This window comes from Chelonoidis abingdonii, chromosome 14 (assembly GCF_003597395.2).
Source record: "Chelonoidis abingdonii isolate Lonesome George chromosome 14, CheloAbing_2.0, whole genome shotgun sequence".
NCBI lineage: Eukaryota > Metazoa > Chordata > Testudines > Testudinidae > Chelonoidis > Chelonoidis abingdonii.
Genome location: NC_133782.1, coordinates 3,537,026 through 3,560,531, shown reverse-complemented (window position 1 = coordinate 3,560,531; position 23,506 = coordinate 3,537,026). Strand labels below are relative to the sequence as shown.

Sequence of the window (23,506 nt, the reverse complement as noted above, 5' to 3'; positions counted from 1 at the left end):
CACCACCTCCGAACTCTGGGTCTTCGCTGACCAAGGACACCAACTGTGAGCCCAGTGCAGTGGAGGGAGAGGGCAGTGGGCTGTTGAAGGAACATTTGTTGGACTTTCAGACCGCAAGGTGAGAAACCTGGGCAAAGGACACCGCCCAAGACACTCTGGGTGGAGGTTGCTCTTGATGTTTTTGAATGATGGTTGTGGTGGTTTCCCAGATGAATTCTCGGTTCCTTTGCCCTTTGTATTAAGTTTTCTTCGCTGTGCACAGATTCAGTGCTTGTGAGAGGGGAAGTATTGCGCCCGGGGGTGGTTAACTTTCACAGATTACTGGGTGATGGCCCACGCTGGTTCCGTTTTGTATTAAGAGGAGCCCCGTGATACAGAACCCAGCTCTTCTTCCTGCCAGCTCCGCCTGGCACGACGGTTACATTTATAAGCAACTCAAGCCATGTAAGGAGGCACTTAAATGATGATTCTGGGCAAAGCCATGGTAGTCAATGGGAGTTCTTGCATGAATAAAGGCTGCAGGATCGGGCCCTTTTCAAGATCTACTCTCTAGACACAGGTTTCTGTATGTCTGAATGGAGAGCTGAGCGACTGAAAAGCTTTTCAACTCTTTGTAACTGGAATCAGATATTCAGCACTGTGCACGTACAAACGCGTTCGTTTGTGTTGCTTGTCGTTGTAGCAACCGTACAAATCACCCATGTAGCTGTCAAATTGAATGTACGTGTGCAATTGCAATAATGATGCATGTAAATGAGACCTGGACTAGCACATGTACAATTGGGAAGAGCTGGGCTTTTCTAGTCACACCTCTGTGTGGAGGAGCAGGGATTTCAAACTGGCATTTTTACACTGGATTAACCCTTCAGTTTACACGAGGAAGGAAAAAAGCCCTGAAGTTAACTGGCTAATGCTAAGGGTTGAACTGTGATTCTTGTTCTCACTCAGGTAAGTAATGTATATGCCAAAGCTTATGGCAGTAAATTTATGAAAAAGATATTTACAGTGACTGAAAAGCATTAAATCAGTCTTGGAGCTGGTGCAATGTGCTTTCTCTAATCTTCGACACCAGCTGCCCAGAGCCTGACACACACAGCACCTGCACTTCCATTTCCCTTTCTCCTCACCGCCAGCCATGACCACTTGCACATGCATCATACAAACTCCATTAAGGAGTCTGCTGCAGCTCTGTGAAGATATTGCTGTTGCCTATCTTTGGCAGGGCAGGGAGGAATCTGCCTTCTTGGGGCTGGTAGATGTAATTTATCCAAAGGCTGGGTTTGCTGCAAAGAAATTCCAGGGCTGAAGACGTTTCGATTGGCAGGATTCCTTTGCAGTAACCAGCCCCTCTACTTTGCTGCAATCTAAGAAAAGCTGGTTAATTAGCTCTGTTTGGAACTCCTTCAGGAGCACATTCCTTAGCCATGAGCTGCCTTGAAACTTGTTCAAGGGCTACATCCCTTCAGTCCTGAAACACTCTGGCTGGCCTGATGGTAATTTCTTTCTGCTTCTCCTGAAGCTAGAGGGTCTGGTCTGACCTGAGTGTGTACACAATGATGAAGTGTAGCAACAATTGTGCAGATTCCTTCCCACCCATCCCCAAACGTGTCTGTAATCAACTGAGACCAAAACCAAGGCAAACGGGATCTCTGTAGCCTTTCTCTTGCTGCAGTAAGTTCTCCCTCGAACCCTCACCCTTGAACGTTCACAGGGACACAGCCCCATGCTCTGGGTGTCCCTGCACCTCTGCCTGCCAGCTGCTGGGATTGGACAAGGGGATGGATCGCTCATTAATTGCACTGTTTTGTTCATTCCCTCTGAAGCACCTGGCACTGGCCTCTGCTGGAAGACAGGTTACAGGGCTAGCTGGACCATTGGTCTGACCCAGTCTGGCTGTTCTTACATTCCCTGTGCATCAAGAGCTGGTTTGGGCAGCTTCCAGGCTTTGGTGCATGGCATCGTTAATCACCTGCAGCTCTGAGAGCTCCCACTAGCCCAGGCTAGGAAGGTGTAATGGCAGAAGAAGGTTGGTGCCATTTCTTAAAATTGCTCACCCTGGCACAGCCCCTTGCACCTGAGAGGGTTGCAGACATGACCTCCTGGGTCTGCATTATGTCTAGTGACCTCTGGCCTAGGCTTGATGCGGGCGTGAGTGGGGATACAACGAAAGGCCTTAGCAGGACCTGAATGGAGAAACAGCAAAGCCTTCCTCTACTAAAGGGAATTGTATGGCATTAGCCAGGCAGCGATGGACATAGCTGTGCCGCAGGCTTAATAGCACCTACACCAGTAGTCCGCAACCTTTTCCGAGTGCCAGGCACTGGATGACGAGCCACCAAGGACCGTGGCCGGCGGACAAGCATCCTTTTAATGTTGCCAAGAAGCGGCAATGTCAAGAGGCATTGCCACTGAAAATCAGCGGCATTTTGGCAGCGACCCCTCTTGATGACACTGCTTTTTGGCAGCATTTTGGTGGCGACGCCTCTTGAGGCTGCTGCTTTTTAGCGGACACTTGTCCACTGGCCAGTACGTGAGCACACATAGATGCCCTGGCAAGTGCCGTGGCACCCACGGGCACCGTGTTGGGGACTACTGACCTACACAAACTCCATTTTTATCGTGTACGGAAAAGGCAGCCTGCTGCACCCAGAAACCCCAGGGGAGTCAGAGGGAACAAGGACTGAGGGCCTGACTGCCAAAGGCTGTGTTGTGCCTCTCCAACTTGTGCAGTGTGTGCCTGGGGGGAGTTGTGGGTTACAGGCAGGTGCACAATGATGCATTTGAAAAATTTGGCCCCTCGTGGATTTTTGTTTGGGATTCACAGTCTTTCCCTCCCTGCTGCTAGGTATAATAAAACTGCCTTCGGTATGCTGGTGGGAGTCGGAGTTGGCTGCAACTGCTTCGGCTATGGTACTGTATCAGTAATGCCTGTGATCCAGGATGTGAGTAAAATGGTGATGAAAAGACGTGCTTCTGCGTCAGTCACGGCACTGTTATTCGTGGAGCCTGCAAAATCTCCAGATTTTGTAAATTAACCCAAGCTGGAGGGGACTGGAAAGGGCTGATGACGATCCCTCACCTTGCAGTTCTACAGCAGGGTTCCTCAACCCACAGGGCGCCAGGATGCTTCAAAGGGGCTTGTGGTGGCTCCTGTCCCCCAGGGCTGGCTGAGCTTGCCCCCTTGCTCCAGGCACTGAAGCCACGAAGGTCCCAGCACCACTCAGCTTTGGCCCAGCTGTCATGATGACCGGAGTCTGGGTAGGCTGAATGTGTGCAGCTGCAACCCCATGAGCCAGATTAGGGCTCCACTCCTCCAAGTTTGGTCTGGCTGGGGGGCAAACTGAGCAGTGCCTCAACCCGGGAGCTTGCAACACCTGGGGCGGATAGCCAACTCCAGCCACCCCGCTGCACAGGAGATGCCACTGTGGGGTGAGTGCTGGGCAGGACCAGCCCTCTCCCTGGGTGCAGGACCACCCCCAGGCCCCCACCCCCAGACTATTTCCTGGGCTGTGACACCCGCTAAACATTTACAAACGAGTCCTAGGCCCCCAAAGGCTGAGACCCACTGACCTAAAGCCCCCCAGCCACTGGCTGAGTGCTGCCTCCAGCACCGGCCTGTTTCAGCGCAAACCCTCCTCCTCGCCCTCCAAAGCGCGCACAGGGCAGCGTGGGACCTGAGCCAGGAGTCTCCCCCTGCCGCTCACTAGGCTCCTCCCCGGGGTGTGTGTGGTCAGTTTCGGTTCTGCCTCTGCCCACTGATAAGGCAGCTCAGCCCCTGCCTGGGCCGGGCTCTCCGGTTCCTCCCCGGTGCGCTGCTGGGGGTTGTTTTCCCACCCGGGAGCGAGGCTCCCTTTGCCTGGCAGGGAGGCAGCGTGTTTGTAAACATGCCTCCAGACAGGCAGGGCCGTGCGCCCCTGCCCGGGTTAACCCACGCGGGAGGCAGCCCCGCGGGGAGTTCCAGCCGCGGCGAGGTAAGAGCAGCGGGCCACGGGCTTGGGGCCAGACTCTCACAGCCCAGTGCAAGCTCGCTGGCTCCGGGAGCCAGCGGGTATTTGAAGAGCCTCAGCCGTTTTTGAGAATAAGTAGTTAGCGCCTGTTGTAAGGCAGCACTCAAGGAAGTGTGACCTGTCAACACCTCTGCAGGCCGCCCGGGGCCCTGAAAAGTTGGGGAGGGAAGCACAAGCGGAAGAGACACTTTTACAAAACCAAGAGATTTTAAAAACAGAGCTGCACTAGAAACTGTTATTTAAACAACTCAGCACTCCCTGCACTGCATGCAGGCCAGTCCTGGCAGCTGCGGGCTTGTGCATGAGAGCGGGAAAGTGAAACTGTCCATAAACACAAGGGAATCCCGCTTCACTACATCCTAGATCTTTGCTGCGAGCTCTGAAAATCAGTAAATCTGTCTGCACTTAGCTGAATGATGGACTCTGTCATCAGCCCCTCTCCTTTCCCCTGAAATGTTCCCCTGCACCTTCTCCCGGATCTATAAAAACCCAGTGGACTCTGGACTTTATTCTGTCCCTGGATCAGCAGTGGTGATGCTGTGTGAAATTTGCACTTGTGTGTTATCATGAAGCCTCAGCAGAAAAGCAAGAGCAAAAGGGTGTTATCTGAATAGATCAGTGATTCTGAGTGTGGTGCAGTGGAAATGTGGTGTTTTCACAGACATACACCAGGGCACATGGGAAATGAAGCCGTTAGTGTCTGTAACTTGGGAGATTCATGTCCACAAAGTACCAAAGCAGCTGATCCCAACAGCATGCAGTCAGGGCAGAAGCCCGCTAACAATAGTCCCACCTGGGTGCACATGGGACAAGGAGTGAAAACGTGCAGGCTGGGAAGAGCAGGAATGGAAGTTCCATTAGTGTCTGAGGCTCCTAGCAGAGTTGGGCATCTAGCCAACTAAACGCTGATACAGAAAAGTCCGTCTAGCAGGAACGTACTCGGACACTGCACAGGCCACAGATTGAAGCCTGAGGTGCACACATGGGTCGTTGCTCCCTGCTAGGCCGGAGTGTGGTGGGCAGGCTGCGGGCACGTACTCAGGCCTGGAAGGAAGAAAGAGGAAAGCCTCATGTCACACCAATTCCTGGGGCTGCTTCAGATTGGGGAGTCCTCAGCCCAAGTGACAGCTGCAGTGGCAGGGATCATGGGTAGGGGGAAAGCTGAGACTCTGGGCAGGGCTGGGAGGATATCCAGAGATGAGAAGAGCAACGGCAGAGAGCAGGGTCGCACACATCTTGGGCGCAGGTCAGTTTGCAGCAAGTGGGGCTCATTTGTGTCTTGGTTCCAGATGCAGCCGGCACCACTGCCGTTCTACAGGAAGCTCTGTTACGCCATAGGGGGTGCTCCGTACCAAATGACAGGAAATGCCCTCGGGTTCTTCCTCCAGATCTTCCTCCTGGACGTTGTGCAAGTGAGCGACCGCTTTCTCTCTGGATGGTGGGGCTTGGAAGCAGAGCAACTCCATACAGGAGTGTGCATGTGTGGGGCAGTCTGGGTGAAAGTGGGTCTTGCAGCTTGTTCTTAGAAAAAGACCTTGATGGTGCCCCTCAGCTTAAAGTGCTATGATTTCATCAGGAGCCTTAGCTCCAAAGAGCTGCAGGAGGAGGGTATGTGTGTGTGGGGCGGAGAGGTTTCCATGTCATTCCAGTTCCCAGAAAGAGAGCCTGGAATTCTGCCCAGAGCTGGCTGCTCCAGAGCCGAGTCATTCGGACTCTTTCCACCTTTGGCTGGCTCTTGTTCACTTTCGTGCTGTGGCCTGATGCAGCCGTTTGTCTCTCCCAGTTGGAACCGTTCCATTCCTCTCTGATCCTCTTCCTTGGGAGAGCCTGGGACGCAGTTACAGACCCCGCTGTCGGCTTCCTGATCAGCAAGAGCCCCAGAAGGAGGCTTGGCAAGCTGATCCCATGGTGAGCACTGGGGGCTGAGGCAGAGCCGGCATTGATTTGGCTTTGGATGCCAGGCAAAGCCTCTGGCTCTGCGCTTAAAATGGGCAGTTTGAAAAGGGGGAGCACTGAAAAGAATCGGTCATCTTGTAACAATTGCAATTTCTGCAAGATTCACTAAATATTCAAGGTGCCTGGAGGTTTGCTCCCCAGTGTCTCTCACCTGCGTTCCGTGGAGCCCTCCAGACAATCTGCTAAGCTGTGGGAAGGGGACAAGCTCTCCCATGAAGTGAGCAGCACAGTAAATATACAGAGGATTGCAGCTCTAATATTTAACCCCTGACCTTGCAGCTGGGTCCCTGTGACTGGACCCCTGTCCCCATGGATCCCACTGCTGGACCAGAGCCTTGAATATTCAAGCCGGGGTTGTGATAAGCAGATCTGGGGCCAGCCCGGTTCTGCTGCTGCCTATCTGGTTTTTCCTTGCTTTGAGCAAAGCTACCCTCCCCTGCTCACCCTGGCCTGCAGAGGGTTTCCCCACCTTTCGAATCACACAAAACAGAACAGCCCTTTCCTGCTCGCTCCATCCCCCCTTCCTCTGTTGCTCGCTCTCCCCCACCCTCACTCACTTTCACCGGGCTGGGACAGGGGGTTAGGGTGTAGGAGGGCTCCAGCTGGGGATGCGGGCTCTGGGGTGGGGTCAGGGATGTGGGGTGTGTGGGGGGCTTGGCTGGGGCAGGCGTTTGGGGTCGGGGGGATGGGCTCTGGGCTGAGGGTGCGGGCTCCACATGGGGCCAGAAATGAGGGGTTCAGGGTGCAGGAGAGGGTTCCGGGCTGGGGCAGGATGTGGGGGTGAGGACCCTGGCTGGCCCCTAGGCGCATGGGCAGCCAAGGAGGGTCAGTGCGCTGCCCTTGTGCCTGCAGGCACCGCCCGTAGCTCCCATTGGTCGCAGTTCCCAGCCAGTGGGAGCTGTGGAGCCGGCACTAGGGGCGGGGCAGCATGCGGAGCCTCCCTGGCTGCCCATGTGCCTAGGGGCCACAAGGACCTGGCAGCTGCTTCTGGGAACCGCATGGAGCTAGGGCAGACAGGGAGTCTGCCTTAGCCCTGGCCCCACTGTGCCACTGACCAGACTTTTAACAGCCCGGTCAGTGGTGCCGACTGGAGCTGCTAGGGTCCCTTTTTGACTGGGCGTTCTGGTTGAAAAACAGACGCCTGGCAACCCTAATCCTGCAGCGGATGACCTGTGGTGTGGCGAGCAGCAAAGGAGGCCAGTGCATGAGGCAGGAATAAACCCGACTCTCACTTTGCTTCGGTGCTTGTGTCGAATCATCTCTTGCCCCTGCAGGATTGTCTCCTCCACACCGTTCGGAGTGGTCTTCTACTGCCTGGTCTGGTCCACCCCCTCGGACGCCATGCCTGTCTCCCTCAAGTTCCTTTGGTACCTGAGCATGTACTGCTTCTTCCAGACAAGCATGAGTGTAAGGACACAGCGCCTGCGGCTAAGCGTGTCCGGAGCCACCTTCACCTTGCTGCAGAGAACAGGCTAGGCAGGCCGCTTGTCCCGTTTTAAGCTGGACCATCCTGTTTCTAAATCGTTTGTCCCCTGCCTGGGACTGACACAAAGCCGGATGTGTTTGTTTCCCATATCACGGGTGAGGGATGCCATTCTGGAGCACACTGTGTGTGCGTGAGGTCATGCCAGCAGGGGTGGGGTGGCATGTTCTTCAAAATGATGTGCTCTGGGGGTGTGACCTCACACGGAGCATGCATGCAAGGTCACTCGAGCAGGGGCTGGGTCACCCAGGAATGCCAGGGGCCTGCCACTGCCTGCGAGTACCAGAATCTCTGCTATGCTGGAGGTGCCCGAGTGGCCCTTCGAGAACAGGAACTCAACCAGTAGGGGAGCTGACAGCAGCCCCAGTGCCAAACTCTCCCAGCAGGGACTGCTGTAGGGAATCCTATAAGACCACTGGCTCTGAGCAGAGCTCACAGCTGCTCTGGCCCCAGGCTTTCCCAGCGGGGGTGCTGTAGGGCATGGTAGAGGGTAGCTGGTTATGGTGGAGGTCAGTCTATAGGGTGGGGTAGAGCTCACAGTTCTTCCCTCCCAGCTGTTCCCAGCAGGGGGCGCTGTAGGGCATGGTATCTGGTTGGTCATACGGTGACCTCCTGAACCAGGGCAGCAGTTTTAGTTTTCACATCTGTTCTCTGGGGTGGTAGCTCCTGCAAGGGGCTCACGTCACCAGAGGTGTCCCGGGAGGGGAGGGGGTGTCTGCCTCAAGAGGCAGGGGATCCCAGTATCAGGCAGAGGAGAAGCAGCTGAGTTGTCCGGTATCTGAGCTGTTTTTCTCCCCAGTGCTATCATGTGCCGTATTCCTCCCTGACAATGTTTCTGGGAGGGAATCAGCGAGACCGAGACTCGGCCACTGCCTACAGTAAGTGTCGCTGCCTGGATGCAGGGTTTCCTTCGCGGTCCCAGGCCTGTGTGTTCTCTCCAGTGTGTGACTTCTCACTCCAGGCCAGAGGGGTGTTGTCTCTGAATCTGGGTTTGTAATAGGGTCACACCAGGCATGAATTTGACCTGATATGTTATAAAATGTAAAAAAAAAAAAAAAATCCCCTACTTGGGATCCCCATGTTATTGTAGCTAAAGAGTAACTGGGCTGCAGTGTTAACCAGGGACGCCCTGACGGCTTGAATCTCTCTCAGGGCACGTGGCATCCCTAGAAGAAGTTCTTATTTTTGTTAAATCAGCCCATCCACGGTGCAGGGAATATCACACGGCACGGGGTGTGGTTATCCTGAACACACACAGGCCTTGGGCTGGTTGCTGTAAAAAAGTCTCTGTGTAGAAGCATTTATTAGACAAAAAACTCCCATGGGGAACCAGGACTAGACCCTAGCCCCTCAGTTCCAAAAATTTAGGCCCCCTACCACTGGAGTGAAGGGGGAAATTTTAGAGCAGGCAGAAACAGTAGATCTCTTATCTGCTTTGTGAGCATCCACCAGAGGGCAGTCTTACCCTTTCAGTAGGGTGACCAGATATTCTGATTTTATAGGGACAGTCACGATTTTGGGGTCTTTTTCTTTTATAGGTTCCTATTACCCCCCACCCCCCTCCCGATTTTTCACATTTGCTGTCTGGTCACCCTACCTTTCAGGCACATAAAGCCAATATGTTAGTTTGCAAGGCACATGGTGACCTCCCTTTCCCTAGGGGATCTGCTCTGAGGCTCAGGCTGCAAGGCTGACTGACCCCTCTCCCATCTGTCCTGGCTCTTGGCAGGAATGGGGGTGGAGGTGTTCAGCACGCTGGTCGGCTCGGGTATCCAGGGGCAGATAGTCAGCGGGTACCATGCCAGCATGATGAAAAGCTGCAGTGTGCCCAATGGGACTCTGTACAACAGCACCTCCCCGGGGCTCACCGACACCTTGGAGAACACGGTAAGCACCTGGCCGTCTGCTCCCTGCCCCTCTGCAGAGCTTTGGGTGGGAGAGCGCTGTCTGTGCTCCCTGCAGCCAGCGCCTAGGTTGTGATGGCTGCATCAGCTCTTGTCTTCCAGCGCAAGGCGTACATGATCGCCGCCGTGGTCCTGGGCTCACTCTACTGCATGGCCTGCCTGATTCTCTTCCTCGGAGTGAAGGAGCAGCCTGGTTAGGTCACTTCTCTGGCTCCTCTTGCTATGGTTGGGAGGTGCCCTGTGGCCATGGCTCTGGGGGATGGGTGCAAGTCCTGTGGGGGAGGGAGTTGGGAATCTGCTGGCTGGGCGGGCTGTCGGGGGGACAGTGCCTGGCCTGTGGGTGGGAAGGAGGCAGGTTGAGGGGCATGGTGCATGCTTCAGTCAAGATTTTCACCAGCCTGCGATGTCGTGGGAGTTGGTGGCTTGCTGCTTTCCAGCCTCCTCCATCATCCAGTTTGCCTCAGCTCTGAGGGAGCTGCTTCCCTCGACTGGGAAGGCAGAAGGAAAAATGAGACCGCAGTATGGCAAGGCCGGTCAGAACCCCGGTCAGGCTGGCAGGCTGGGCCAAACATGGCGAAGGCCTCATCAGTCGCGAGGCGGCCTGGGCTAGTGTTTGCGGCTCTCGGCTTGAACGCGTACAGTAATCACCTTCATCCCCGTGGGGCAGGGCTGGGGGTGACTCTGCTGCAATTCCCTTCTCACCTCTGCAGGGCCCTTCAGTCCCTTGGGAAAGGCCCAGCTGCCCTTCTTTCACAGCCTGCGAATAATCCTGGGACACCTGCCCTATGTCTGGCTGCTTGGTGGCTTCCTCTTCATGTCCCTGGCCTTCCAGGTACGATCACAGCCCCAGCTGGTGTGGAGAGGGGTGATTGCAGCATGGGCAGCAGCTGGGCTCTTTCTGCAAGTCCTGGGGCAAAAGGATCTGAACAAGGAGGAGAAGCAGGTCTCCAGAGGGATGGTGGGGGACCGGCAGCTTGAAACACACGAGCTGTGGGGGAAGAGGCAGGCAGGGACCTGCACAGACTCCCAGGGCTTTCACCACCCATGGGACAGGCTGTGCCCAGCCCCTGGCTCTACCTTTCCCATCCCTGCCCACCAATACAATCCCCCATTGCAGCAGCCCCTGCTGTGGGACTGTGGTGATAAGACCCCCGACGGGGTCAATAGGCCAGGAGAGATCCTGTGCAGAGCCTTTAACTCTAGGGTGCGGGTTCAAATCCATCCTAGGTCTGCAGTGATTGACAGTTGTTCCTGCTAGACACTGTTAGGTGGCCTCTTGGTCATCATGAATCCCGTATTCTCTTGTCAGATTCCCCAAGGATGAGTGTTGGTATCCTAGAAATCACCTCACCTACCTCTTGCCGGCAGCCTCGGCAGAGAGACCAAGGAGCGAATGGGCAAAGAGAATGAACGCCCCCCTTATTGTGAGGGGGGGTCTGTCCAGGGCACATTAGCAGGCGCTATAGGGGCGTTTGCTCCATTGATGCCCATGATGTGCCTGATCCATGAGCAAAGAGAGAATTTGGGTCTATGGGGCAGCTGATCTGACTCTTTTCACCAGCACAGAATTCACAGGAGCGTTTTTGGCTTTAAAATTAAAATGAAAAAGCCCCCGAGAGGCAGGTGGGAGATGAAGGCCCGGTGCTACGAAGTGCAGGTGTGGGACCCAGCCAGTGACTCACTGGCTGAGAACTGCGTTTGACAGGTGGGTTCTGAGATCCCTGGAAAAATGGATGGGGAGTCAGCAGCGTGTGTATGAGAGTGGGGGGCAGGCGGAACAGGCATCTCCAGCCAGCTGGTGAGGAGCAGCAAAGAACCCTCTGACCTCTCAGCTTGCTACGTTGCAGGCTCCCTTCGGGGCTGGACAGCAGGCCCAGGAACTAAGTGCTGAGCGTCTGTATGTTCCCTTCCCAGATCGCTCAGGGGATCTTTGCCTTTTTCTGCACACATGCTGCTGGGCTTGCTGGGAGGTTCCAGCATTTGGTGCTCATCATGCTGGTACGTCTACACAGTGGAACCTGTCTCCCCTCACAGCCCCACTCTCTGATGCCAATGGTGCCCCATAGTGTACTCAAGGGAGGGGTCAAACCCCCACCTATCCAGGGCCCCTCCCACTCTTTCACCTCGCATGACAGAGGTTGATCTGAAGGCCCCCAGTGTGGGCAGGGCAGGGCAGGGAAAGGGGGTAACGGTGCCCAAGGCTGGTCTGATGGATTTCAGTATCTTTGCTGCCCGTGTCTCCCATGCCATAACATGGATGTCTCTGAGGGAATGCTCCGAGGGTCCTGGAAGGCCTTGCTGAGTCTCTCGCTGTGGCTCTGTCTCCCTCAGGTCGTGGCTTCCCTCTCCATACCCTTCTGGCAGTGGTTCCTGGTACGTTTTGGGAAAAAACCAGCTGTGTTCGTGGGCCTATCAGTGAGTTTCCTTTTGCCTCTGGCTTTAAATAGATATTTAAACTGAAATTCCTACAGCACTTCTGCCCTGCACCCTGCAGTGCCTCCTTCTGGAAGAGGCTGGGAGTGGGCACCCTGCCCCCCGTCAGCCCTCCTACCCTGCTCCCTACAGCGCCTGCTGCTGGGAGGGGCTGGCACTGGAGTAACTGAAAGCCCCTCCCCAGCCCACCTGTGCCGTTCCTTGCAGGGACCCCTGCTGCATGTGGCCCCACTGGGGTAGCGATGAGCACGTCCATAAGCAGTTCTGCCCCATTCCCTGGAGTGTCTTCTGCTGAACAGAGCTGGCTCTGGAGCCTCTATGAGCCCCTCCTCTTTAGCCCTCCCCCCGCTGCCGCTGTGGAACACATGCCCACGGGGAAGGCGAAAGTCTGACCCAGCACCCTTACACGAGACTCCCAGCAAACACCCTAGCACAGCCACCTCCAGGACACGGTGGGCTTGCTGGCACCATCACCGCCCCGGAGGGCTGACTGAAAATGTCACCGGGCTGAAAGGCCTCCTGGGCTAATCGCACAGGCTCAGCTCGGTGCAGGGAGCGCAGAGAACGTGCAGCATGTAGATGCCCAGTCTGCTCTGCTGCGATCTCTCTGCTATGCACGCGCAGCTTTGTGTAAAACCCATCGGCCACAGCCCGGGCAGGGACCAGTATAGCGACTGCAGCATGATTCCCTTCCCCTCCCCCATACGGCCCTGGCTCTCACAGGGCTGTTTGTTCCCTGTCCTTAATACCCAGGGAGAGTAAGAAGAGTTGATTAATGCTTTGCATTCCCCTAGAGCAGGGGTGGGCAACCTGTGGCCCGTGAGCCAGCACTTCCTTGCAGCCTGCAGCGCCCATTGGCCGGGAATGGTGAGCTGCGGGTGGCTGTGCCTGTGGACAGCCAATGTAAACAAACTGTCTTGCATCCGCGAGTGGATTACCCTGATGGGCCACGTGCGGCCCATGGGCTGCAAGTTGGTCACCACCTCCCTAGAGCCTTCCACCCCTCAGGTTAATTAACTTGTCCTCCTGCTAGCCCATGCAGTGGGTACAGCTAAGGCGCCGGGGGAGGAGGGGGGGGGAAGGAATGGACGTGGGGCTGCGCAGGGAGTTTTCCCAGGGAGGTCAGGGTTTGCTGAGGACACCCCAAACCTCACAAGATCAAGCCCTAGGGGTCTGTGTCCACACCTGCAGTGAGTGTCAGTGGGAGCTGGGGGGCTCCCTTAGGGCTGCATCTACTGCGCTGAGCTCTGCTCAAAGCCTGGCCCCCCATTGTGGGTGCTCATCTCTAGGGGCCACGTGTACAAAGGGACTCAGGTCCCTGATGATGCAGACAGGCACCTAACGAGATTTTATAAAAGCACCTCGGCAGGTTATGTGCCTAACTCCCATTGACAGTCAGGGGAGTCAGGCGCCCAACCTGCTTAGGTGCTTTTGTAAAATCCCACAGGGGTGACTATCTGCATCTTTAGGCACCTAAATCCCTTTGTAAATCTGGATCTAGGTCATGTAGTGAGAATGGCAGAGCCAGAACCCAGGAATCCAGACGCCGAGTTTCACCACTGCACCATGCTCCCTTCTACGCTGGAATCGTATTTGATTTCTGCTCCTATGGACGTTCCTATGGCACTCACGATTTCTAGTAATTAATGCAGCATTATGCTATCATCTGTCGAGCTCTGTCCATGCTCTCAGGGGGCTGCACAGACCACAGGAAGGAGACATGCAGTCCCTGTCCTGAGGAGCTTCCATAGAGTAGTAGACCATAGAGGGGGCACTGAAATATCAGAAATAGTCTCATGTCCAAGTGTTGAGGCAGAGTTGCTACTGGACTTGCAGGCAGCTCTGGCGGGAGAAGTGAGGTTTAGTCCATAGTAGGTATTGTGAGCCGAGGAGGCGTTTGCATGGAGACAGTGGGGAGCACGGTCTTTGGGTCCTGGGGCATGAGGGCCACACGCATGCAGAGCAAAGGGAGCATAAGCGCTTTTCTCTCTCTCGGCTGTAGTTAATTATCCCTGCCCTCATCGTTATCACCCTAGTGAGTCACAACTTCCTGCTCTTCGTCTTCATGATGATATTAGCGGGATGCAGCATGGCTGTCCTCTACTTGTTACCCTGGTGAGTGGAGCGGTTCTCCAAGCCACGGCTGGGGCTGCTCATTCCTGGACGGTTAAAGGGCTAGGTTGGTAGGAGGAACAAACTGAATGCAGGAGAGGGAGAGTTTGTTGGGAAGCCTGGTTGATAAAGGCCTAGACGTGGGTGCGTTCATCTGCATGGCCAAATTCCAGAGCAAAGGGGGATGGGCACGTTTGTCGTGGGGGTGAGTGGCATTAGACGGGGAGGTTTGTGTGTCACTGAGTGATTGTACAGCACTGGCATTGCGTCAGTCTGCGAACAGTGTAAACGCTGAGTTAGCTGCACACATGTGGCCCTGCTTTCATTATGCAAAACACTTACCTTCTCTCCTGTACTGCCTCCTGCAAAATAGCATCCAAGGCCCAATGTCCAGACTCATGCAAATATGTGGACACATTTGCATGCCTTATTTGCACATGCAGATAGAGCAATTGCTCAGCTTAGGCACATAAGTGCACATGCAGTCTTGAAAAACTGTGTTTTTTCCCCAAATCGTAGTCCAAAGCTTTGGCCAGTGCTGGAGGGCTGCAGTGTCAAAACCCAGCAATGGCTAACAGGAGAGAACCAGGGCAGGCAGCAGTGTTGGGTTTGACTAGCACCTTTACCGGGCTGTTCATCCCCAGGTCCATGCTACCAGATGCAGTGGATGATTTCAAGCTGAAGAACCCGAACTATCTAAACCTGGAAGCTTTTTTCTACTCGTTCTATGTTTTCTTCAACAAGTTTGCAGGAGGACTCTCCTTGGGGATATCAACAATGAGCCTACAGTAGGCCTCAAAATCTACTTTCTATTTTTCACTGGGTTCACAGGTACCCCATGGGAGACACTGGAACAGGAATAGCTGGGAGCTCCCCCTGGCCAGCATTCTACACCATTCCCCACAGCACCTCCTGCTGGGGGTGGCTGGAACTGGACTATCTTGGAGCTCCCCAGGGCCAGCTCTCCTATGCCATTCCACACTGCACCTCCTGCTGGGGGTGGCTGGAACTGGACTATCTGGGAGCTCCCCAGGGCCAGCTCTCCTATGCCATTCCACACTGCACCTCCTGCTGGGGGTGGCTGGAACTGGACTATCTGGGAGCTCCCCAGGGCCAGCTCTCCTATGCCATTCCTCACTGCACCTCCTGCTGGGGGTGGCTGGAACTGGACTATCTGGGAGCTCCCCAGGGCCAGCTCTCCTATGCCATTCCTCACTGCACCTCCTGCTGGGGGTGGCTGGAACTGGACTAGCTGGGAGTGTCCCATGGCCAGCTCTCCTATGCCATTCCCCACAGCACTTCCTGCTCAGCAAACCTGCAAGTGAAGTTGCTGTTTGCTCCTTTCCAGTTCTCTGCCATGACTGTGGTGTGTGTAAGCTTTGCCATTGCCAGGACTCTGCCCAGGGGCTCCTGTTTCTAGGGGAAACGAAGGCCAGTGTTTCCATGGTTGAAAGCTGGTGCTTTTTTTTATTGTGCTTCTCTTCAGTTTTGCAGGTTACAGAGCCAGTGACTGCACACACAACCCCTCTGTCATCCTCACGCTGCAGATACTCATGGCCCCTGTCCCAATAACCCTGCTGCTCATTGCCATGGCCATATTCCGCTTCTACCCCATTGATGAGGAGAGGAGGAAACAGATGAGGGTGGAGATGGAGGCAGCTGGGTAAGTGCAGTGCCCTCTGAGGAGAGTTTACTGTATTCTGCAGTTCTTTGGTTCGAGCCTCCATGCTAGAACTGCCTAATACGCCTAGCACAGGTCTCCATCACAAAGGAGATGGCTGACTTGGAGGGACTCCCCAGCATGAGTATATTATAGCCACTCTGCAGTGGAATTCAACTCAGATCTCAATCCACACTCAATGGCAACCAGCCAGCAAATCCTTCTACACCTTTTCCTAGTTAGGAGAGGCTGGGACTGGGAGAGCTGGGGGCTCCCCTATAGTCTGCTCTCCTACACCACTCCCTGTAGTGATTCCTGCCGTGGAGCCAGGATTACTGTCTTTATTCAGGCCAGGTCGACACTACCGCTTACTTCGGTAGAATTTACGCCACCCCCCGAGCGACGTAAGTTACACTGACCTAAGTACTGGTGTGGACAGGACTGTGGCAGTGGGAGAGCTTCTCCTACTGACATAGTCACTGCCTCACCTGGAGGCAGATTTATGATGACAACGGGAGAGATCTTGCCCGTCAGCATACAGCATCTTCACCAGACACAGGACAGTGGTGCAGCTATGCCGACGTAGTGCCTCTAGTGTAGCCCTGATACCTTTTCCAGCACACTGGGGTTTTTAAAGTTCTTTATACAATGCAATGCCAGCAGTTCCAGGATCTGCTGCAGGATGTCAGCTTGGGGGCCCCCTGAATTGGGAAGCTTCAGGAGGTATAACATGGCTGGCCAGCAGTGATGGCTCCGTCAGGTGTCTCCTCCGCACCCTGTACATTGAGACAGGGATGACCAGAACAATACTCCCCATTTGCTAGCAGGCAGTGCTGCCTCAAGAACAATTGGAGATATGGGTCCTGAAATGTGTCTCTGAGTCTGAGTGATTGTCGCCTCTGCTCCTTTTTGTCCCCATGCCTAGATGTTTGGGGAGAAAAGGAGAATTTGCCAGGAAATAAACCGGTTTATGGCCAGGGCACTCCATGTTGATGCAGTGAGACTGGGTCTGGGACCAAGCACTGCATCCTCCCTCTCACTCTTTAATGTGGATTATAAGTTGGACTTCATATTCATTTCTGTTCTTTTTAACAGTCATTAGGTAAAGAACGAAAACCCAGGGTAAACTAAACCTTGAGCCAATGTCGGGAAATTCATTTGGAAAGAATCCAGTATTGTTACATGGCCATGAGAATGCATCAGTGTAATTTAAAGGCTCAGCTGCCTGTTGTTGCTGATTTTCCCCATCACAAAGGACACTGCTGTGCTTACTGCCTTTCCCTGTGCCAGCCCAGCCCTGCAGTGCTTCTGCAGTGAGGCCTTCAGAGCTCGCGTGACCCCACAACACTGTGTTCTGTATGGCTTAGCTTTTGCTTTTCTGGCTGCTCTGGCACACTCAAAACAGGACCACAGGGTGGGGGAGATGTGGGGAGAAAAGAGAGAGTTTCTCTTTGGAAGATCAGGATCATTAGTACCGAGAGCTAAGTTTTGGGGGAAATACAATTTTTTTGGAAGGGTATTGTATGCATAATATATTTCTAGGTCATCAAACTGGCAAGATGAGGTCTCCTACACAGTACTAACCCACCCATCTCATTAGGAACGAAGGAATTGTCACACCAGAACAGACAGATGGTCCAGTTCATCCCGGATCCTATCTCTGATAGTGGAATGATCAATGCTGGCTGCTTCAGAGGAAGGTGTGAAACACCTCCTTAATGATCCTGACTGAGTAATACTGTACCTGTGAGGAGATGAGGGAGGAAGGGTCCTTTTGACCCCATGTGGTGATCAGTTCCTGCCTTCCAGCATGAAGATTTACTTCTGTCAGGTTCCTAGGTAAAGGTAGGCAGGACTAGTGGCAAGAGCTTGGGATCCCAAAACTGAAGCCAGGGATCAGAGCCAGTATCAGAGTCAATAGTCAAGCTGAGGGTCTAGCCAGAGTCAGAAATCATGTCCAAGGTCAATATCAGCCATCAGGGTCTGTGTTGGGTTTCCAGGCGTTGATTAGGAGTCGGAATCAGAGTCAGAGCAAGGTCAGTACCAGGAGTTCAGAAGTACAGTAGCTAGCTAGAAATCCACATTGTTGCCTGGACACTTCCTAGTACGCCCCATGGGAATCTCTATGGTCAAAGAACCAATCAGCGATCGCTAGACCACTGTCAGTCAGATCACCCGAGGTGGAATTTCCTCTGCAGGTTGTAGGTCACAGGGAGTGGGCCAGGTGAGTGTAGGGATGTTAGTTGCCTTGTAGCCCTGCGCAGGCCTGGGATTACAACCTCCCTCATGCAGAGCAGCTGACTCACTGTTCTCCAACCAGAATGCCAAGCCAAAGGGAACTGCTGAATTCAGCCACTTGGAACTGTGGGTTAGATACAGTGTGGGTAGTCACTCTGACACGCTGTAACATGGGTACCAGGTCTGAGGTATTACTGCTGGTTAGTGACAGGGCTGAAGGAAGCACGGTAGATGTAGGCTGTGAGGCTTGGGAGGGGTAAGGAAAAGTGGTTCACTACCTGTTGTCAATGGCTAAGCACCTGCCTTCATCATCTATCACAGAGAAAGCTACAGTATTTTGATCACCTGCTGGCATGACGCTATTCCTGGAGAGTGGCCAGTAGGATGATCCTAGTTCACCTTGTTTCCCAGAGGCTTGGTCCCCTGTGTTTTTAAAGACAGAATCTATTAATCTACAGAAAGATACCAAAGTTCAAGTTTAGAAACTCAAAAGAAAAGCACATGCCCAAAAGGAGAAGTATACACACCACACGACCTCTAGTATCACTATTTCCAAAACCAGCCATGGTTCCTTGCCTTGGGTTCATTAGCAGGCAGTTCAGCTAGTTATCAATCAGATGAATTTTTCTGTGAAAGGGGTCGCAGAAATGGACTAAGCTACCTGCAATCTTGCTTTCTTAGGGGTTTATTGCAAGGTCTGCCCTGTGCCTGCCATCTGCAGGGGTGTCAGATTCACTCAATGGAAACGGCTGAATTGCACTTTTAATAGTTTCTGGAACAGCTCTACGAAATCAGCATCTTGTACAACCTTCAGCACACTGCAAATCTCCCACCGCACAAAGATCAAGGGTGGCTCTGGCCCTCTGTAGTGACTAAAATTTCAGTAAGTAAAATTTAATTGCCTTTGGCATCATGCATTAGCTTGTTATTTTTCAGGCCAGTGCTATTTCTGCCTTTTCTTTAAACCAGTGGTTCTCAACCCACAGGCGACCCAATCAGCACACAGCTGCGGCCCATGTGACATCATCAGGGCCATACAGGTAGAATATATATATAGTGTGGACGCAACAAGCATAACACACAGGGAGCTGCATATGAGGCAGACAATCGTAAATAGGTTGAGAACCACTGCTTTAAACATTTGAGCTTGCAGCTACCCAATCTGCACACATAACGGCAGTATTTGTGCAAATTAGCCCCCAGTTTTGCACCCACTTTATTTGAAAATCTGGTCCTTAGAGTGGCATCATGAGGCTTAAGAGTTAACCACACTTCGCAGTGAATGGGGAAGATCTCATCTCAGAGCTGTAGCAGGATGTCTGCAGATAGCCTGGCAGGAAAGCAACACTGTATCAGTTACGCACAGATCACATTTACTTTGTCACCAGGGCCAGAAATGTAATTCAGGAAGGCTGCTCTGGGTGTTTTGAACCTAGTGGGCTATGGCCCATTGCTTCCCATTCAACATTATTGTCTATGTATTTTGATGGCCTTTGCGTGCCAAGAAATGAAACATGATTAGTTCTCATGCTAAAAGTCATATGGTTGATAAGAACTGTGTTCAGATGCATTTGCAATTGCTATATCACATCACTCAGGTTGGGAAGGATGTGTATTGTGCTGCGCCATCCTTTCAGGTGGATTTGTATTTGTACATTTGTATTTTTTGATGTCAGTATTTTTCAACTTTTTTAATTATAAACTCAAAGGCAGATTTTTAAAAATATTAAACCAGTGCAAACATTAATGTTTTCTCCCCTTGGCATTTCTTGCTTTGCAAGCAGGAGAAGGCCTCCCTTCACAGCTCTCCCTGCATATCAGCCAGCTTGGTGGGGAATCGTTCAAGGAGAATCAGCTTGTTTTGCGGGTTGTAAAGTTTCACCATGAACTGAGATACTAGAAGCTGACACCTCATTCTGTTCCCTGCTGAGTGCAGACCTCACTGTGGTGTCACCAAGGCTGACCACTGAGGTCTTCCAGCTCATCTCTCTGTCTCAGACAGCCCTTGCTATACATCCTTCCCCATTAAGAAAGTTCTGTTAAAGAGATCCTGGAAATCATGTGGACATTGCAGGTGTCCAGTCCACTGTTCAGTAAGGAACAAGATGAGAACACCAAGCTCAAGGGGGATTTGAATCTGGGTCTTCAGAAGTGACCGACTAACCCACCAAGCTTTCCACAACAGTTAACGGGGAACCATGGACCTAATGTAGTTCTTTATTTTTCTTCTGAGCTTTATGTCTTGAACCAGTATTTTCTTACATAGCCTTGTGGTGGAATGTACATGCCTTCACATGCAGTCTGACAGGGAAGGGATTATGGCAGGGCTGGGGGGTGACTGGGCATACTTGAAATGGCTACAGCTATAACGAGGGCTTGGCTACACTCGAAACTCCAAAGCGCTGCCATGGGAGCGCTCCTGCGGCAGCGTTTTGAAGTGTGAGTGTGGTCACGGCGCCAGCACTGGGAGAGAGCTCTCCCAGTGCTGCAGGTACTCCACCTCCTCAAGGGGATTAGCTTGCAGTGCTGGGAGCTGCACTCCCAGCGCTGGGGCACTGTTTACACTGGCGCTTTACAGCACTGTAACTTGCTGCGCTCAGGGGTGTGTTTTTTCACACCCCTGAGTGAGAAAGTTGCAGCACTGTAACGCGCCAGTGTAGCCAAGGCCAAAGACTTGTCTCTCAGCTGGGAGGAGCTCTAGTTAGGGATAAGATGTTTCTCCGGAGAGCACAGCAGAGATGCTGACAAAGTGTTTGGCCAGAAGAGCAGTTGGATCCAAGAAAGTACAGGAGGTCCTTTGTTAGAGCTTAGACTGTATGTGGGGAAGGTTAACTGGGCAAAGCCATTTTCCTGGGGCTCAGTGGTTGAGCTGGAAGAAGCTAGTTCTGATACTTCTAGGAGTCACTAAACACCTTTGCTGTGTCCTGACCCAGCAGGGTAGATGGGACATGGAGAAAAGTGACTGAGCAGTCTGCTGTGAGGCCAGAGTGGTGCCGAGAGCTCTGAGGGGCGCCTGAGGAAGTGTGGGGTAATCGCTGTGGAGTTATTGACAAGCTTTCAGCTTCACTTCTGCCAGTACACTGTGATGGAAACCGGGGGCGTCAGCAATGCCATTTTACTTTTCTAAGGATAATCTGTGGTACATTGGTGGCACCAGTCTTCGCCAGGCACTTATTAACACACCACTGATGATGCTATTACATGAGATATAATCTCGCCTACTACTAGTGATAGACTCATAGACTTTAAGGTCAGAAGGGACCATTATGATCATCTAGTCTGACCTCCTGCACAATGCAGGCCACAGAATCTCACCCACCCACTCCTGTAACAAACCCGTAACCTATGTCCTGAGTTACTGAAGTCCTCAAATTGTGGTTTGAAGACCTCAAGCTGCAGAGAATCACATCTTGTGTAACGGATCATCTCTACCTTGGGTGCTTAGGGCTATAGTCAACTGACTGGGCAAAATACCAGTTCATTTTAATTGCTGCCTAAAGGACTTGCGGGAGTTAGCACCACTACAGTTCCACTAGGGAGGAAGGATCACCCTGTGGTTAAACATCAGGTGATCTGGACCACTGCTATTCTGCAGGTTTCTTATGTGACCTCTCTGTGGCATGGTTTCACCAGCTGACAACAAAGATGGTAACACTTCCTACCTCATAGGGAAGCTGGCTATGACTAAAGCGTGCAAAGTGCTCATATACTTGAGTGATAAGCATCATGAAAATACTTATAAATAAACTGAGCTGTGTCTTCCCTTCCCACATCCTCACTCCCATTTACCAATATGGGGAAGGTGAACACTACAGATTTCCACAGCAGATTGCTGCGGTCCCCTTCGACAGAGATAATAATCAGCAGTTACACAAGCACGCGCTCTCCTATTTCCATCTTGGATTTGGGCTTATCACCTTTTCTCTGCTGGCACCAGTCTCATGGAAAAGGGACAGACATCAATCTGGCAAATAATAGAACGGGGGTATGTGAATTGAAATATTTCTACAGTTAAGAACAAAGCAAACCTGGAATGTTGGAGTTTGAATATTTTGCTTTCTAAAAGATTTGAGCAATGAAGTTCAATTAAAATCCTGTGTTCCAGCCTCTTATCTATTATGTTACGCATCTCCGCTTGTCTTGCATTTTAATGCCACCCGCTGAAAGCGTTTGCTTTTTTAATGCTCTTCCCTGTCCATGAAGCATCCCTGCTCACTTAGCAAAAGTCAAATTCCTCCACTTCAGCTGAGGCAATAAGACGTCTAACTAGAAATAATCCTCTTCAATGCAAAGCTGCTCCTGGGTCCCGAAGAGATTTTTGGATAAAACAGTTGCTCAGGTAATGGGGGGAAGCGCTCTTGAATGTAGAGTTCAAAGTCTGAGGGTTTCTCTACAGGTAGAGCTACAGCCCTGATGCAGCGGCTCTGGTGCTTTAATGAAGACGCGACTACTTCTCCTCTAGTGCCCACCTCCCCGAGGTGGTAGCTCTGGCGGCAAGAGACCTTTGCCTGTGACACAGCGCTGTCCCCTGGGACGGGCGGGTGTTAGGTCAGTATGGGCTAGGGTGACCAGACAGCAAGCGTGGAAAATTGGGACAGGGGGTGGAGGGGTAATAGGAGCCTATATAATAAAAAGACCCCAAAATCAGGACTGTCCCTATAAAATCGGGACATCTGGTCACCCTAGTATAGGGTGATCAGACAGGTGGAGATCAGGGGCTGTGTTTTATAGCCCCCCCCGGAAAACCCTGTGCGGATGTTCCCCGCCTGCTCACTGTCAGCCCAGCTCGGTGTGACTGGGCTCGGGGGGGGAGCTTCACCCCCGCCCGGAGCGATGGCGTTACCCCGACACAGGGAGAGTGTGTCTGGCTCCAGTGCAGCCCCCCAGCTGCCAGGGGCTGAGCCCCAGCCCAAGCGCCGGGAGGCGAGCTCGTGGGGCAAGAGGGTCAGTCTTACCCGCCTGCTCGCTGCAGCGAGCCCGGCCCGGGGCCATAGGGGCGCGGATCGCTACTCGATGCCCCCAAGCCCCAGCTCCTGGAGTCATGGGACTGCAGCGCCCCGCTTTCTAGCCTAGGGTCTCTTTCCTCCCCCCTGACTGCAGGGGGGGGCTCTGCTCGGGGGCGCCCGGTCCCCATGGCAACGATCCCAGCGCGCCCCGTGGGGCCAATATGGCCGCCCTGCGGCGGCCGGACACGGCTCCGCGCGCTGGGGAGCGCCCCCCCCCGACACGCGCGGCAAGGCTATGGGGCACCGGCCCCCGACACCCTCGGGGCAAGCTTGGGGCCGGCCTCCCCCGCAGGCACGGGGCTTCGGCGCCCGCGGCAGGGATTCCCGTGTAGTGCGACCCGCAGGTCTGTCGCGCTTGGGAAGGTCCGCCTGCGGGAGAGACCGAGAAACGTGAGCGCCGGGGACCGGGTGTGGGGGGCGAGGCCGGGTCTCGGGTGGGGCAGCCCGCGGGGGGCGGTGCCGGGCGCCCTCACGATCTCCAGGGGCGATGGTCTCCACGTGCACGCATACTCCGCTGCGCCCGCCGCCGCGCCGACCGCAGCGCCGCGCCGCCGCGCGCAGCTCAGCTCAGGAGGCCAGGTGAGAGCGCCGCGCGCATGCGCAGCCCTCCTCGGGCCGTTCCCGCCCGCCATAGAGGAGCTCGCCGCCTAGAGACGGCCCGCCCTGCGCGAGCGGCGGCCATCTTGCGTGAAGTTCCCCCACCTACT

General features: G+C 53.6%; 1 protein-coding gene across 6 annotated transcripts; it reads left to right on the top strand.

Annotated features, from left to right (window-relative positions):
• The first annotated feature begins 3,738 nt into the window (after positions 1-3,738).
• LOC116816805 (sodium-dependent lysophosphatidylcholine symporter 1-like) lies at positions 3,739-19,540 on the top strand. Of its 6 annotated transcripts, none has more exons than XM_032766337.2 (14): positions 3,739-3,971; positions 5,297-5,419; positions 5,791-5,915; positions 7,238-7,370; positions 8,246-8,324; positions 9,176-9,333; positions 9,453-9,543; positions 10,061-10,182; positions 11,265-11,348; positions 11,682-11,765; positions 13,786-13,898; positions 14,540-14,683; positions 15,382-15,558; positions 16,651-19,540. In XM_032766337.2, exons 1-14 carry the CDS (start codon positions 3,885-3,887, stop codon positions 16,655-16,657), a joined length of 1,527 nt encoding a protein of 508 aa, XP_032622228.1. In that variant the 5' UTR covers positions 3,739-3,884; the 3' UTR covers positions 16,658-19,540. The 6 variants fall into 6 exon arrangements, 5 of the variants coding, with proteins under 5 accessions (XP_032622228.1, XP_032622230.1, XP_032622231.1 ...); XM_032766338.2 differs by lacking the exon at positions 3,739-3,971 and adding an exon at positions 4,631-5,022; XM_032766339.2 differs by lacking the exon at positions 5,297-5,419 and having other exon boundaries at positions 3,791-3,971.
• The last annotated feature ends 3,966 nt before the right edge of the window (positions 19,541-23,506 follow it).